At 42.3% G+C, this 14,975-nt stretch overlaps 1 protein-coding gene across 1 annotated transcript in view; it reads right to left on the bottom strand.

Annotated features, from left to right (window-relative positions):
• Positions 1–10,610, bottom strand: part of LOC120820731 (zinc finger matrin-type protein 4) — a 37,521-nt gene extending 26,911 nt beyond the window's left edge. Inside the window, exons 1-3 of the mRNA XM_040178844.2 lie at positions 10,279–10,610; positions 10,058–10,189; positions 461–571 (exon numbers count right to left, since the gene is read on the bottom strand). Coding sequence (XP_040034778.1) covers positions 461–571; positions 10,058–10,093 — 147 coding nt within the window. The 5' untranslated portion in view covers positions 10,094–10,189; positions 10,279–10,610. The remainder of the gene's footprint in view (positions 1–460; positions 572–10,057; positions 10,190–10,278) is intronic.
• Between the last annotated feature and the right edge of the window lie 4,365 nt (positions 10,611–14,975).

The following is a 14,975-nucleotide window of genomic DNA, read 5'->3' as shown; positions in this document are numbered from 1 at the left end:
CCTTCCGATGAACACACACAGCCGTTGTCCCTGCTTGATTCTCCCCAGATAAGGGTCTTGCCCTCATTTGTCCGCTTGTTAATCCCAATTGTGTCTTGCAATCAAGGACAATCTCAATGCGGTGCACGCATGCACGCACACACAAACACACTCCCTCTAGTTAAATAAGGGCTGATTATTGAGTGGGCTTTAATTAAATTACTCTTAGGGAGTCTGCAGAGAGGTGGACCACATTTGAGCAAGAATATGTGCGTGTGCGTTTGTTTGTTTGCGAGTGAGTGGCATTACCACAATGCATTAAGTCTGTGTATAATGGATTAGCGCTGCTTAGAAATGGCAAAAGACCAAATTGGTACAAATGAGGCTGGAATGCGGTAAGAAGTGAAGAGTGCAGGAATGTGGTTGTCAGTCTTCAGCTTGTTTCGTGCAAACACTCCCGTTGGGGCAGAGACGGACTCACCTCATAGTGAGCGGTGCGCTGGGACTCGGAGATGAGCTGGGCATTGCAGATGTTACAATAGCTCTCTGTGAACAAGCCTCCGTCCACGACGCCCGCGGACTTCATCTTCATCTGAGACAAACAAACACACATGCGGAAATATGAACACGGAGTGTGGAATAGAGTGAAATATCATAATTTTAATTACAAAATGCTAATTGCTTGGAGTTTCATAATCTGCAATATAACTAATTATTACATGAAAGAAATCAATGGAGTGACAAAAAAACAAAAAAACAGCATGCTTGACATTTTCACTCCAGCATTCGGTAAAACAAATTAGAAGTGCGGCAATATTGATGTTTGTTTTGTAAAGTTGAAAAAATATGGGATTTTGCTTTCCGGCCTTGTTCCTACTCCAAATATTAACATATTTCTTCACAGTTTTCATCTTTTAAACTCCACGAGTTAGAATGCATTTTGCCCTAAGCTCTACTCTGCAGCTGCACTCACATATTAAGAATTTTTCAATTCAGTTTTGCCAGCTGCTACTTAAGAGACACTAACTTTTTCACCCTTTGCAAAAATTCTGGCAAGAGATAAAAATACTGTAAAGCGGTACAATGTGGCCAATAGCAGCTTTCGGTGAGGATTACCAAGTACATTTACAAAAATGTCTGCTGAGAAAGGGTGTTACAATTGCCTAACCAGTAAAACCATCGAGACCTGAGCCTCCCACTGGGAGCCCTGGCTCTGGAAGTAGTGATTTTTTTCTCTGTAACAGAAAAATGTTTAATGATTTGCTCTGTACCCTTGTGTTCAATTCTCTCTCCTCTTTATTACGCGTGCCCTGTAGACAAAGCACTGACAGGGTGAGGGTGAGTAATGTGTCTGCGGGGATCGGTTCAGGAACATCAAACATTGCACTGGATGAGCCCCCGGCTCCAAGGAAGCGTCAGGACAGGGTGCAAATGTTTTATAGAGCAAGATAAATACAAGTTGCAGAGGTCAGCTCCTGTAACTTTGAAGGAATGTGGTCTTTTGTCCGGGTCTGTATCCCGAGAATTGCAACATTAGTGACGACATCAGATATAATCTACTCCGTGTGTCGGTAGGGAAACGCAATGGTAGGATTTTGTATTATTTATTTCATGTCTAGTGTGTAATTGACTTTTTGCTGATGCAGTTGCCTCAGCACCTTTGCACGCACACACACACACACACACACACACACACACAGTACTGGTAATTACCCCTGCCTGTTCTCCTTGTCTGTTTAGTGCACCCTGGACCCTCCAATTAACCACAGACATGCCGTATAGACAATTCCTCAATTATCTAGTTAAACTGAGGGCCCCTGTGCATTGAAATGAAATGGATATGAAAATGAATATGACCTTAATGCAGGAAAGGCAAGTTACAGGCGTCTATGACGGATAATACTGTACGTCATTCTGAAATGTCAACAGTAAACTCATTGCATTATCATTATAACTTTGAAGTGTCTTTTTAGACATGAAGGAACAGATTAAACTGGCATATTGGATTTGCTGCAGAAGCTGTGCTCTGTCTGTCTGGACGTCAGCCAGGCAGAAGTTAATCCATCTTCTAATCTTCAGGCAAATTTAAAGTGATTGACTGAAGAATTCTGTTTATCGCTCTAATATCTGCATCACCTTTGATTATTACATGCAACATTGAAGATGTGGACTAATTAATAGACGCGGTGAGAGTAATGGAACGGCAACGAAGCAAAGCGATGGAGGGCGAGATAGTGGGAGAAATTAATGAAAGAGGTACGGAGAGAAGGAAAGAAAATAGGGTGGGGGGTTTTATAGCTGGTGCACTCCATGTGATGTCTTCATGTTACTCGCAGATCATAAACCTTATTGTATCAGATTATGTGATGTTTTGAGAATATAATTATTGCGCCGATGAGCAACAATTCCTCAACAGGAAAAACACAAAAAGTTTTGTGGTATTTATTTACAATTTAAGTCAGTTTCTACTTTATGGATCAGCATTCTTGAGTTACAGTAGATGTACAGAGAGGATGTATTAGATGCACACAAAGGTCACTGGAAACTGAGCAAATTATGATACTGGAATCAATTGATCATTTATAGAGGGCTCTCGTGGGGGAATACCTATGATGTGCACAAGTTCACTACACTGAAAAGATGGAATTTATTTCCAACCACTGACATCCAAGATGTATTATTTTCAGTGGGCTTTGTTGCCTGTGGTCAAATAAATACTTTTGCCATCTGCTAATTATGTTATTAGTTATACATGAGCGACGTTGTTCTTTGCTGTAATGTCTGTGTTGCTGTAAAAGTGAGATAGATTTCACAAAGTAGAAAATGATATAAATCAGCTCAAATACAAATTGAGAGAGAACAGATGGCATTCAGGGTAGCAGGAGTTCTTATGAAGGACAACCTTGTTATTTCAAACCGTGACCTTATTTTTACTCATTTTTGGGTCTAATGAGGACCACGTTTTTAATTTGTCCCGTAGCCTCTTGAGCTCGAGAAAATGTGACCATATTATTCAGTGCTGTGTCCATGTGGGCAAAATGCTTGTTTTTGCACATAAATGTTCCGATCGTCATTGTCAATGTCGGCCAACATTTTTAAAAGGACTTTACTAGAATATTTTTCTTTACTTTTGGATTGATCCGTCCTGTTGTTTTGTCATGTCATGTGTGACTCGTTGCCTTGGGACGCTTTAGACATGAGTGAGGATTTGAGAGATGGGCTGCAGCGGCGCGTCTTAAAATGACATAAAGAAAGACTGAAGGGTGGAGGCAATGATTTACACTTCTGTAGGGTCCTTTGCATAAGACACTTTTAATCACATTCTGAGCCAGTGAGGAAAACGATTACGCTTTTAATTGACATACATTGATTGTGAGGAATCGCCCGATTTAAAACACAGCGGCTCTGTTTGCCGCTGCTGGCTGCAGAGTTGTAGCTCAATAAGGGAACCGCTTCTAAAAGTTGTTGTGCTCATTAGTCAGAAACATGGGGAAAAGAATATAGGTAGAAAAATGCTGAATATCTCCCTTAAGTATGGATTATATCTTTCCATGACAAGTTTAGCACATGAGCTGTCTGTTCCCCTCTTCCTCATCCTGTGGTCACATTTGATATAAAATATATATAATAGTTCCTTTCTCATTTGAAAGGGCTGTTCTGATTTAACTGTCGAATTATGCATACGGCCAATGAAATATTGACATGCGCCTGTGAGACAATGACCTGTCTAATGAGTCACATGAGGCTATAACAAAAGAAAAGGTTGCAGGGTTAATAATATGGCAAAGGCACTCTGCCGTGTCACTTTGATGATCCACATTACAATTTTCTTCCCGTTTTACTCATTCTAATGTAATCTTTAAGAGGCTCTCTCGCCGTCTGCCCCCACTACACGCGCACACACACACACACACACACACACACTTGCTTCCACCCTCCCCTTTTGTACAGTTGCAATCAGAGGTGGTACACTGAGGGAATAACATCTTCAAAGGAGCAGGAGTGCGAGTCTGAACCCAAAACCTCATTCATTCTGTTTGCATTGCAGGAGTTTGCTTTGTACTATTCTCTCTCAATGTTGCAAACTGCAAACACACACACACACACTCAAGGACAGCCATGGCACAAACACGCAAGTCCCGCTTTGGAAAAATAAAACAATAAAGATCCAAAATTGGTGACAAGTATGTGATTAGGGCGCATTGTTCATTCCGGCCTTTCAAAGCAATAAAATCTCTTTAGAAGAGACAGAATTGGCACACTTGTGCCAATTTGAAGGTTGTTACCTGACAATGACAATATCAGACAACAAACTTCTCCCCCTGAGTTAGTTTGTGCGTCTATTTGTTTTCACTCTCACCTTTGCTCACTGCTTGTAGTGTCCCAAATTCTGCTTTGGAGCCTGATGGAGCATCTTGATATCGTATTTGGGTTTAATAACTTTCTTATCAGTCTCAGACACTCACTTATTAGCACATGCTATCACACCAACATGTTGCAAGCATGTTAGCCTTCTGATGCTAGCATTTAGCTCAGCGATTCATATTGCTTAAGTACAAAGCATAACTGGAAACTCTCAGTCTTTGTATACTACTTATTTTATTCCGTAGCAGTAACATTTATTATAGATAATGCATTGAAATAGCGCACACAATGGAAAATGTTACAGATGAACTTGACACAGGGGAGATCTGTACTTTCTTCTTCTTTGTTGGGTTTCCACATTTCGAAAACCAGTTGTTCATCATTAGATTAATGGAATTGAACAGAAGGTTCCCACTGGTGCTTTCTCAGGGCAAGAGAGTTTGTGTAGCAAACCATAAGTCAACTATATTCCTCTTTTTTATTTATTTAACTCATAGACTTTGTGCCCTTTCTGCCTCATACAGACTTTTTGTTTGGTGGGCCAATTTTGTCTCTGAAGATCTCTTTCTGGGCCATTACATGTTAATGGTATTAATAGCAGATACTGCTTAAGGCCGCAATATGGATTCATTAGAGGGTGAATGAAGACTATTATCCCCGGCAAAGTAAAGCTTTCCAAGTTTAACCGAGCACATCTCCACCTCCCTCTGTCTATGTGTGTGTGTGTGTGTGTGTTCAGTAACCAAGTTAATGGTGGGAGACAAAGGCGGCCTGAAGTTTGTGTGGGGGTCGTTATGTTACTGTAACATATGGGGGGCGCTTTGCTGAATGGCAACAAAGCTGTTGGGGTCTATCTGTTCCATTAGCAGCTAATTGTCTTCATACTTTAGCAAATTCTGTCCAAAAGTTCTCATTTTGTTAATTGTAACTTTCCCGGGACTCTCATCTGTATTTTTTCCCGTATCATATAGAAATCTCTTCTTTTTTGCACGTAGCACCGAGATTCAACACCAAAATCTATTAGATCCATGAAAAGAGTTTGTTCAAACATCGTATTGCACTAATCAGAATTATACTCACTTGAAGGATTTGGGGTGTCGGCAGAATGTGTTCATCTTAGTATAATACATGGTTAATTGCACATTGATACTGAGATCAAGGCCCCTAAGAATATGATTATAATTCAATATTTTTAAATGACTTTAAATTGTATAAGTGGTGCAACTAAAGTGACACAAGCAGGAAATGCTCTGCATTTATTTCTTTAGAAAACTCTCCTCCTCGTCCTTTTTGACTTCTTTTTGCCTCCATTACTGGACTAACAGAACTGAAAAATAACACATTTCCTTTTACTAATTAGAGAATATACTCATTGTTGCACATAAAGCTCTGCTAATAAGACTTTTGACGCCAGATTGTGGTGGCTTGACTGTGAAGCGGGACTATGAATAGTTTCAGTACAACATGGCTGAGAGTTGATGACGTATATCTACACAAATAGCCTTATAGGATCAGCTGTCAATCACGCTGCTCAGATGTGCTATACTCTTCTAAGTGTCTGTCGCAGTGTGAGTTCTTCCATGTTTACCGTACGTGCAGGAATCACCACAGTAAGTAAAAGGCCAAACGGAACAACCTGCTGGGGCACCTTTCTGGAGAGGTGTGCGTCGATGCAGTAGTGTGACTTAATTTTCTCTTTTACAGCATTTCTGTGAAAATAAAATATACTATTATTTTTACGTATACGTGACAGCCTCCATGAGTCACACTGTGACGTTGTGTTAATAGACTATTTCTTTTCTGTCGTAATGTTCGGCTATGTGAACTTTGGGATGGATTGAACTTCATACTGTAAATATTTTGCTTCATTCGGTTTGACTGCAGGTGGATTTTCTAAGAAGTGCTACTACATTGAAAGGATTGATTTTAGCTTTTGAGATTCACTTTGAGTGTTTGTTAGAGAACAGTGCTTCCAGGAAAATGGAGCAGAACAGAGAAGCATTGATCAATCCATCATCTGGTCGTGCAACATTAATAAAGACTCAGTTTAAAACAACCCATAAACAAAAGCATCTAAAACTTTGAGGTCGTTGAGATTTAGTTCTCAGAATACAGCAAATGTAAATAAGTAATAATAATGGTGGTATTCATCCAAACAGCCCAATGTTCACCCCTTTCGGTTTCAGCTAGATGATCAACTTCTCCTTCGCCTTTTGACTTAAAAAAATGTTTTTTAAGAGCGAGGGCTGAGTTCGATCGGGGAATTGAAAATGAGAAGAAACATTTGTTTATTTTCCCTTGCAGAATTCCAAGAAAATCAAGAGAGGACAGAGCCACACGCACAACAGATTCTACAATAGAGCAGTGATTTTTTTTTTTTTACGCAGTCTCCACATGCACACAGTACACCCATCCACAAAGATAGCACATATAAACGTCCCACTGTGCTGTGCCACCGCGCTGTGTGAGTTATGACCAAACAGACGGGCACACAAAGGATTCTTCTGTTGATTTATATGTATGAGCTGGCAGTGCATTCTCTCTCTCTCTCTCTCTCTCTCTCTCTCTCTCACAGACACACACACACACCTACACTCACACAGGGTTATGCTCTTGATATGTACTGTATGAGCTTAGACTGCATGCTCTGCAACACACACCCGGGCCCACATGCATGTATATAAATAGGGCATGACCTTGCAGCAGTGTGGCCATACGAACAGGAAGCGATGAGCAAGGATCGAGCGCATGTGCTTCCGTAACTTGCATCTACTCCGCGCTGTGACGTTTTGAGAAAGACAATAACTTCTTCAGACAAATTTGAAGATGGAAGAGAATTAATTCTTCATCTGATGAACATATTCTTCTTCTTCTCGTTCAGTAATGCACCCACAATATCCTCCTCTCCTTCCATCATTCCCTCCCTGTCTGGCATCAGGCCAGCTTCAGAACATGGTGATGGAGCAAAACAAAATTGATTTCTAAAGAGCTCTGTCTGCTATATACGCATATGAAATATGCAAGCAGTTATTAGTCCAACACTGATATTAACATTAGACTACAACCGTGTCAAGATGTATATTAACGACGTCTTTCAAAAAATAATATAATCTTGGTAAACTGCCGCTTGTTCAAAGGAGGCCGAATCCTCATCAATACTAGTCGTTTGAGAGGAAAGAAACAACAGACAACAGAACAGCTCTTTGGGAAAGGAATCGCACTGATGCTGCTATGAGACACATTCAATACCTTGATCGTGTAGGTCTCATATTAGCTATTATGGCGCTATTAATGAATGTACACGGGGAAAGGTCAAACGCACCCACACACACACACAAACACAGATGCATCCATGCAAAGACTGGCGTGCACACAGTTAGCAGAAAGGTCACAGCATACGACGTCTGATAAAGATATTTGAAGATATGCTGCCTGTTGCTATGGAGCAGAAAGAACACACACACAGACACACGCTGGAGATGCTGTCCGTCCTAAAGAAACTACAGCACTTCCACACCTATGAAAACAAACACAGACACGCGTACACACTCGTTCCATGAATCCAGGTCCTCGTAAAAAAAAGCAAAGCGGGTACTTTGCAAGAGCAACATCGCTTCTCCGTTTATTCCTTGAGGACTGAGTAATTTATTCTTGTCGGTTAATCAGATTCTCCCCCAGATGCCGTTCACCACCTCATGAGAGACTGGAAGAGGGAGAATGAAATAGGCTTCTCGGAGCTGGCAACGACTAAATTGCATATGTTCCACATTATCGACATGCTAATTAGTTGGCTTTATTTCTGTTTGTGTTTTTTTTCCTCTTTCACATTAGTCTTCGCTCTGAAGATACATGCAGTGTTGTCCGTGGCAAGTGACAAAAATAAGACCGTTTACATTTAAAAATATTCCAATTACAATCATTTGGCTCGTGTAAAGACGTAAAGCACATTTAAACAGGTAGTGACACCCATCAACTCAATTTTAACCTTCCAGAATGGTGGAAGAAACAGTCGATCGAGATTTATCCAGCACCAAATGCAATTTGGGATTTAGACGGCGGAAATCAATGGTTATTTTCATTATTGATAAACGTGTCCATTATTTTCTTGGTTAATCGTTTAATCGACTAGTCAGAAAATATCCATCGCGGTTTCCTGAAGCCACGCTGCAAATGACGAAAGCTTAAAAAAACACGATAAAAGATGTTTTGTGTGAAAAATCGTTCCTGATCTACTACAAAGCTGTGGTTGGACAAAACAGGCATTTTTGCAAAAGGGGTTATTGGACTTTGGGAGCCTTTGATGTGACCTTTCATGTATCAAAAGGTTAATCAATTATTTCACAGACTGGCAGGCGTAATAATGATGGTCACCTTAAAGTGCATTTCTATCTATTCCTGAGACACTCAGCCGCTTCGTCTGCTGCAGTGACCTGATGTACAGCAGAAGTCAGCGCAGGCTGATCAATAACTGTGTACAAACTGAGCATGAAGCCTGAGCTCTGCTCAGTCCGTTTGGCCACGTGGAAAAATAGAGCCAGAGTAGAGACTGCACAGAGAGAAGCTCCCAAAGTCGATAAAATGTCCGTTTCTGAGGACTGAAACAATAAGTGCACGTGATGACTTAGAATCTGTTGACTTCATGGCACTCATCCTGTCCGACTGGGTGATATTGTGGGTGTAGCCACTTGTGTCTGTGTGTGTTTGTGTGTGTGTATTGGTTCAGTCCTGGTGACAGGCAGGCGACTGCTGTGTAAAGGCCGTAAGCTGGTATCATCCTGCCACAGACGCCCTGTGTGAGACTGACGCATACTCCCCAAAGTGACAAATACTTGCATAGGCTCTCAACGAGAGAGATGGATGCAGCAAGTATTGGACCTAATTCATAATACATGCATCTTCGTATCTCACAGAGAGGCTTTATTGTACAGGTGTGCATGAGCTGGATGTGCTCTGCAATGAAAAATCCTGAATAATAAGGAGAATCAATGAATCTAATTTAAATTATAGGCGGGCGGACGAGTTTTCTAAATAATTTCAAACTCTGAAATGAAATTAGCTGAATTATCTGAATAGTCAGTTTCCAGAAGATTAAGGTGGTACTATGTTGATAATCAATTAGAAACACCAGCCTCTCTGGTTTCATCTTGTCCAACAGGGATGAGCTGATTTGCTCTGTCGTAGTCAATATGAACTGAAGACACGGCATATTTGGCGACCTCACCATTTGTCACTGTTTGCCGACATTTAATTAACCAAACAATTAATCACTTAACCATATCAGGATCATATAAAACCATAAACTGCATGCAGCCCAGCACTTGTTCCATTATGGTGAACATCTTGGTCTGTTGATCTAATAGATAACTCATGTGTTTAAGTGCTACTTTAATTAACAATGTTATTGTTCAATAAAATACCCAAGAACCACAGTAGGTAAACAATAACGTATAACCATCACACCAGTATATGCTAGAAAACGTAGATTGAGAATGTATAGATTCGATTCGATCCAAAGATGAAATACCATAAACTTTTTTAAAGGTTGCTGCAAACTCAACTGACAGCCGCATGCAATCATTCCACAGAGACATTACGTGATCTTAAGGTGCCCCAAAAAAATCAAAAAGCATATAAAGGTGCCAACAATGCATCTGTTGAACAAAGCGTATAACGTCAGCACATCCCGCTCAGCAGCACGGAGTCCATTGCTCACCTGGCGCAGAGGCAGCGACTCCTCTCCGACAACCATCCGACCAACGTCCGTGATCCTCCAACGCCGCGGAGCCGAGAAACCGGCAGCAGAACTTCACGCGAGTCCCGCGGGGCTGCAGCGTCCTTAGCAACGCTGGTCCGCAATACAAACGTCTTCTTCGTGTCTTGTTTTTTGTTGTTGTTTTTTAAATCTTTATGAGGAATAAATGTGAGAGAAACTACCTCCCGCGGCTCTCCGTCGTGGTGCGCGCGTCCCGGGATCCCTCCGCTCGAGTCCACGGTGTCGCGGAGGAAAGAAGAGACGTAGCTGTTGATATCATCCCCCGTCCACCCGACCAAGAGAAAAAAAAAAAGACAAAGTGAGCTATCCCGGCGTTGGGGGGGGGGGGGGGGGGGGGAGGGGGCGGGGGGGAGACAGAGGACGGAGGAGGGGAGACGAATAACAAGAAAGTGTGAGCAGCCTTCAGCGGGATGAATGAACGACGCAAAGCGCTGAGGCTCGCGCACGCTGCGATAAGTGGGCGCCGAACGCGCGATTTGTACTGCGAGTGAGTGAGGGAGTGAGTGAGGGAGTGAGTGAGGGAGTGAAGGAGTGAGTGAAGGAGTGAGGGAGGGAGTGAAGGAGTGAGTGAGGGAGTGAGTGAGGGAGTGAAGGAGTGAGTGAAGGAGTGAGGGAGGGAGTGAAGGAGTGAGTGAAGGAGTGAGGGAGTGAAGGAGCTAGTGAGGGGGTGAGGGAGTGAGTGAAGGAGTGAGTGAGTGAAGGAGTGAGGCGTGAGGGCGTGAAGGAGTGAGTGAGGGAGTGAGTGAGGGAGTGAAGGAGTGAGTGAAGGAGTGAGGGAGGGAGTGAAGGAGTGAGTGAAGGAGTGAGGGAGTGAAGGAGCTAGTGAGGCAGTGAGGGGGTTAGTGAAGGAGTGAGTGAGGCAGTGAGGGGGTGAGGGAGTGAAGGAGTGAGTGAGTGAAGGAGTGAGTGAGTAAGTGAAGGAGTGAGTGAGTGAAGGAGTGAGGCGGTGAGGGCGTGAAGGAGTGAGTGAGTGAAGGAGTGAGTGAGGGAAGGAGTGAGTGAGGGGGGAGGGAGTGAGTGAGGGAGGGAGGGAGGGAGTAAGTGAAGGAGTGAGTGAAGGAGTGAGGCGGTGAGGGCGTGAAGGAGTGAGTGAGGGAGGGAGTGAGTAAGTGAAGGAGGGAGTGAAGGAGTGAGTGAGTGTCGGTTTGCACGCATGACTATATCATCGGACAAAAATAAAATAAAAATTAACGGACAGAGGGAATGGTCGCAAAAATTCTGTGAAATCCAGTTATTGTTGTTATTGACGTGTTGTTTCCATACCAACAGGCTGTCTTAAAGGTGTTGATGTTTACTTGTGACGGCGCGCACACTGTGATAATATCTCAATCCTCAGCCGTGCTTCTGGTCGGATGGTTGTTGGTGTTGTGGGTTTCTACAGTTTATCCACCCAACGTCACGTGTTTAGCTTCGGGGTCGCTGGATGTTTTTTGGATCTACATTTAGATAAACAATTGATTTGTAATGTAAAAAACGTATGGCGGAACCTGCAATATGAAGATACCACATTGTGGGAGATTAGTGATGGACATTCTCCTTTATTTAATGTATTTATTAGTTTCCAATTAGTCTATCAAATTTTGAAAAAACAACCTACTTTATGGAAATAGGCAAAATGCCCATCTGCCAACCAAAGTGTTATATATGTATATATATTTTTTCTTCACCATTGATCACTTTTTTGACGTTTTTCTCATATAATGTATCTACAGACCTGATGAAGTCATGCCGAGGAACTGAAAGCAAAAGGCTGAGTGGTCAACAGACGAGCTGAGGGTGATTGCTGTCTCTTGCTGTAGTCTCATTCTGCAGACCCACTTAAAAACACACTCGGTTTGAAACCTGCAGACTCTATGCATTGTTATCTCAGCAAAAAGAAATTGCAGCGAATTAACTGCTTTTCACCATGATGTATTTCAAGGTACTTTAATAAACAACAGTAACATAACAGTTGCCTTTGAGTATCGATCAAACAAAGAATACATTCCGTAGCCATCACTCACAATCCAACTCAGAAGCCGTTTGTGCTCACAAATAACCAACCTTTATCCATACAAAATAGTATTTTTTCACTGTGGATTGCAAACTCTTTCAACGGCAAACACACAGTTATTGAAAACAATGACATTTCTTGACTTTTTACATGTTTTTCTGTTTAATTATTGCAGGTCTTTTTGAAACTGCCACATTATCCCCTTGTGTATTGATGTGCATTTATTCCGGGAGAATGGGCGGCTATTACACGCTCTCTGAGGCTGTGACAGCAGCTCTCAGTGAGAAAGCCAAACGCAGCTCCTACAATGCACCCATGCAGGCGCACACACACACGCACACACTCACAGATCTGAATGCACACAAACCCACTGACACAATGCACATCGACAAGATGAAAGGGACAATTTATCAAATCACCAGCCGACGCGAGCCTGAGGATGTTTAGTGCCAGAATCGGTCTGGAGAAAGGAAACGGGGCCAGGATGTGCCTGTGTGAGTTTAACTTTCCTTTCTCCCCCCCTTTGTCTTGGCAGTAACGTCATTGCTCCTCAAATAACATTCACTGTAATCCTTTGGGTCATTTTGTAAAATGCACCAGTTTTAACACATATGCCAGCTGTTTTTGTTTGTTGAATCAAGACTTTTTGAGCACAGGAGTGTCTGTCCCCTGTGCTTTCTCATTAAACTGCAAGATCAATGTTCGTTCTCAGAGCTGTACAGTATTTACAAGCCCAAAGTAATCCACTGTTAGAGAGCTGACTGAGAGGGCACAGGGCAGTGCTTGGAAAGAGGCTTCAAATGAAACAAGAACAGTGCCAAAATGTCAACAAATCTTAATTTGTTGCTCTGTGTTGAGACATTTCACTGTTGTGTACGGACATCCTCACTGCATGGGGATTTCATGGGAGAGAAAAGGTCAGACGAAAAGGAAAAATAAATCCAATATTTCTTAGAACTTGATGTTTAACGGCAACAGAGGTGATTTCCGCCTTAATGGAAAAAGTGGACAATGATATTGTGGTGGCTGTTACAGCGAAACTGTATCTAGTGGTATCTCATTTTCTTTTGACATTTCATTAATTAATTCACTCCCTGAACCATTGATTTTTGTTTTTTTTTAGAGATTAGACTTTTAATAAATGGATACATCTAGACATTACATGCTGCGTCATCGGCCCACTGGATCTAGATCTCAGTCATTTGAAGGGCTGCTTATCCAACACACATTTTGACACATATCTTGTGTGTGGGTTCATTAATTCTTAGTAATAAGCAAAGCATAATGTGCAAATGGAGTCTTAAAGGAAATTGTCCAAATAGAACTTCAGTTTAGAAAAGTAAAGCCACGTAGAAACAAGAACTGCCGATTAAACTGATGCACCAGGTATTATTTCCACTCATCCACTCAACTCCTCAGCCGAGCGAAACTTTATATTCAGACGTGTATAAGTGTGTATTTATGTGTCAGGGAGACCATTTCAAATGTCAGCCCCCACCCAGGTTTTCTTATGTCGGCTTCAGCGCTGTGCATCTGTTGGGTTTTGGCTGCTGGCGGTCCGGCCTGCTTGATGCTGCTCCGAGCGGCGGGGGGGCGGACAGGATGGAGGGGGGACAGGGGGGGGAGCAGGGGCCTGCAGGCACTGCCAGTTGGTTGGGAGCCCGAGCGTGTTGGGCTGCTTATTGTATTGTAGGAAGGTAAACCCAACTACAGGAATCACAGTACCAAAAGTATTTAGTGAACTGCTCCACCTTTGTTTGTCCTCCACAGGACGGACAGATTGCTGATGTTTGCAGTGAGTTTAGTAACAATGTCCATGCTCTCGCTCCAATAAAGTCTTTATTGGCAACAGGTGGCGGGTGATGCAGAGGTAGATATTTTATTTCAGGACTATCAGCATGTCTCGCACTAACAGCTCAGATCACTTACGAACAGCTTCAAATAGAGTCCGGCTGACACTGAGGATGCGCAGAAGGAGCTAAATCTAAAATGAACGTGATCTTGTCGCCACTCTGGACACCAAGTGAGGAAGAAAGGGCGAGGACGGAAGGGTAATGGATATCTGTGGTGTTAACTCCGACACAAGTTCACCCTCGTGATTAATGTCTTCTTCCTTCCTGTCGTTCGCCCGTAATGCCTTTTGCTTTTAACCTTTCGATTTTCTCACAACTGCTTAACGTGATTAACAGCGAGGTGGCAGAAGGATCTGTGTCATTCCCGCTCCAGCAACATGATACTTGTCATCAGATGTCTGAAGCTGTATTTTTACACTAACAACACCTGCAGAATTAGAATATGCATGAGAGTCTGCCATTGGCTTCATGTGCGATTGATTTCCCACCACAACTTAGACCCCGTTTACACGATGGGAAAACGCATACATTTTCATGCGTTTTGGACTTTCATTTACACAAAAACTGAGGTTTTATCACGGAAAACGATCATTTCTAAAAACTCCGGCCAAAGTGGAGATTTCTGAAAACTCTGTTTTTGTGTTTGCGTGTGAACTAGACGTCAAACGTCACAGTATGCGAATTCTGATTGGTTTGCATGTCTTTATCCTTCTCGTTATACTGCCGACTACGGGTTTGGCATAGTTATGATGGCGCCCGGGTTCATATAAACAGAAACTTTTTTGAAAACGACCTTGTGTGTACGACGTTATTTTTGAAAACGGAGGGGCAGAAATATTCGTTTCTGTAAATATCCGGCTATGTGTAAATGTGGCCTAAATGGTGTTTGCTTTATTTGAATATATTAAAGGATGAACATATATTTCAATCCGGAGAGACTTGTTGAAATTTGAACAATGCTTTATTATAACAGGCATAATATGATATTGCAAGTTGTTTGGGGCTTGGACTC

Source organism: Gasterosteus aculeatus, chromosome 6, assembly GCF_964276395.1.
Source record: "Gasterosteus aculeatus chromosome 6, fGasAcu3.hap1.1, whole genome shotgun sequence".
In the NCBI taxonomy this organism is placed as follows: domain Eukaryota; kingdom Metazoa; phylum Chordata; class Actinopteri; order Perciformes; family Gasterosteidae; genus Gasterosteus; species Gasterosteus aculeatus.
The sequence above is the reverse complement of the archived record's forward strand: the minus strand, read 5'-3'. Positions and strand labels throughout refer to the sequence as shown.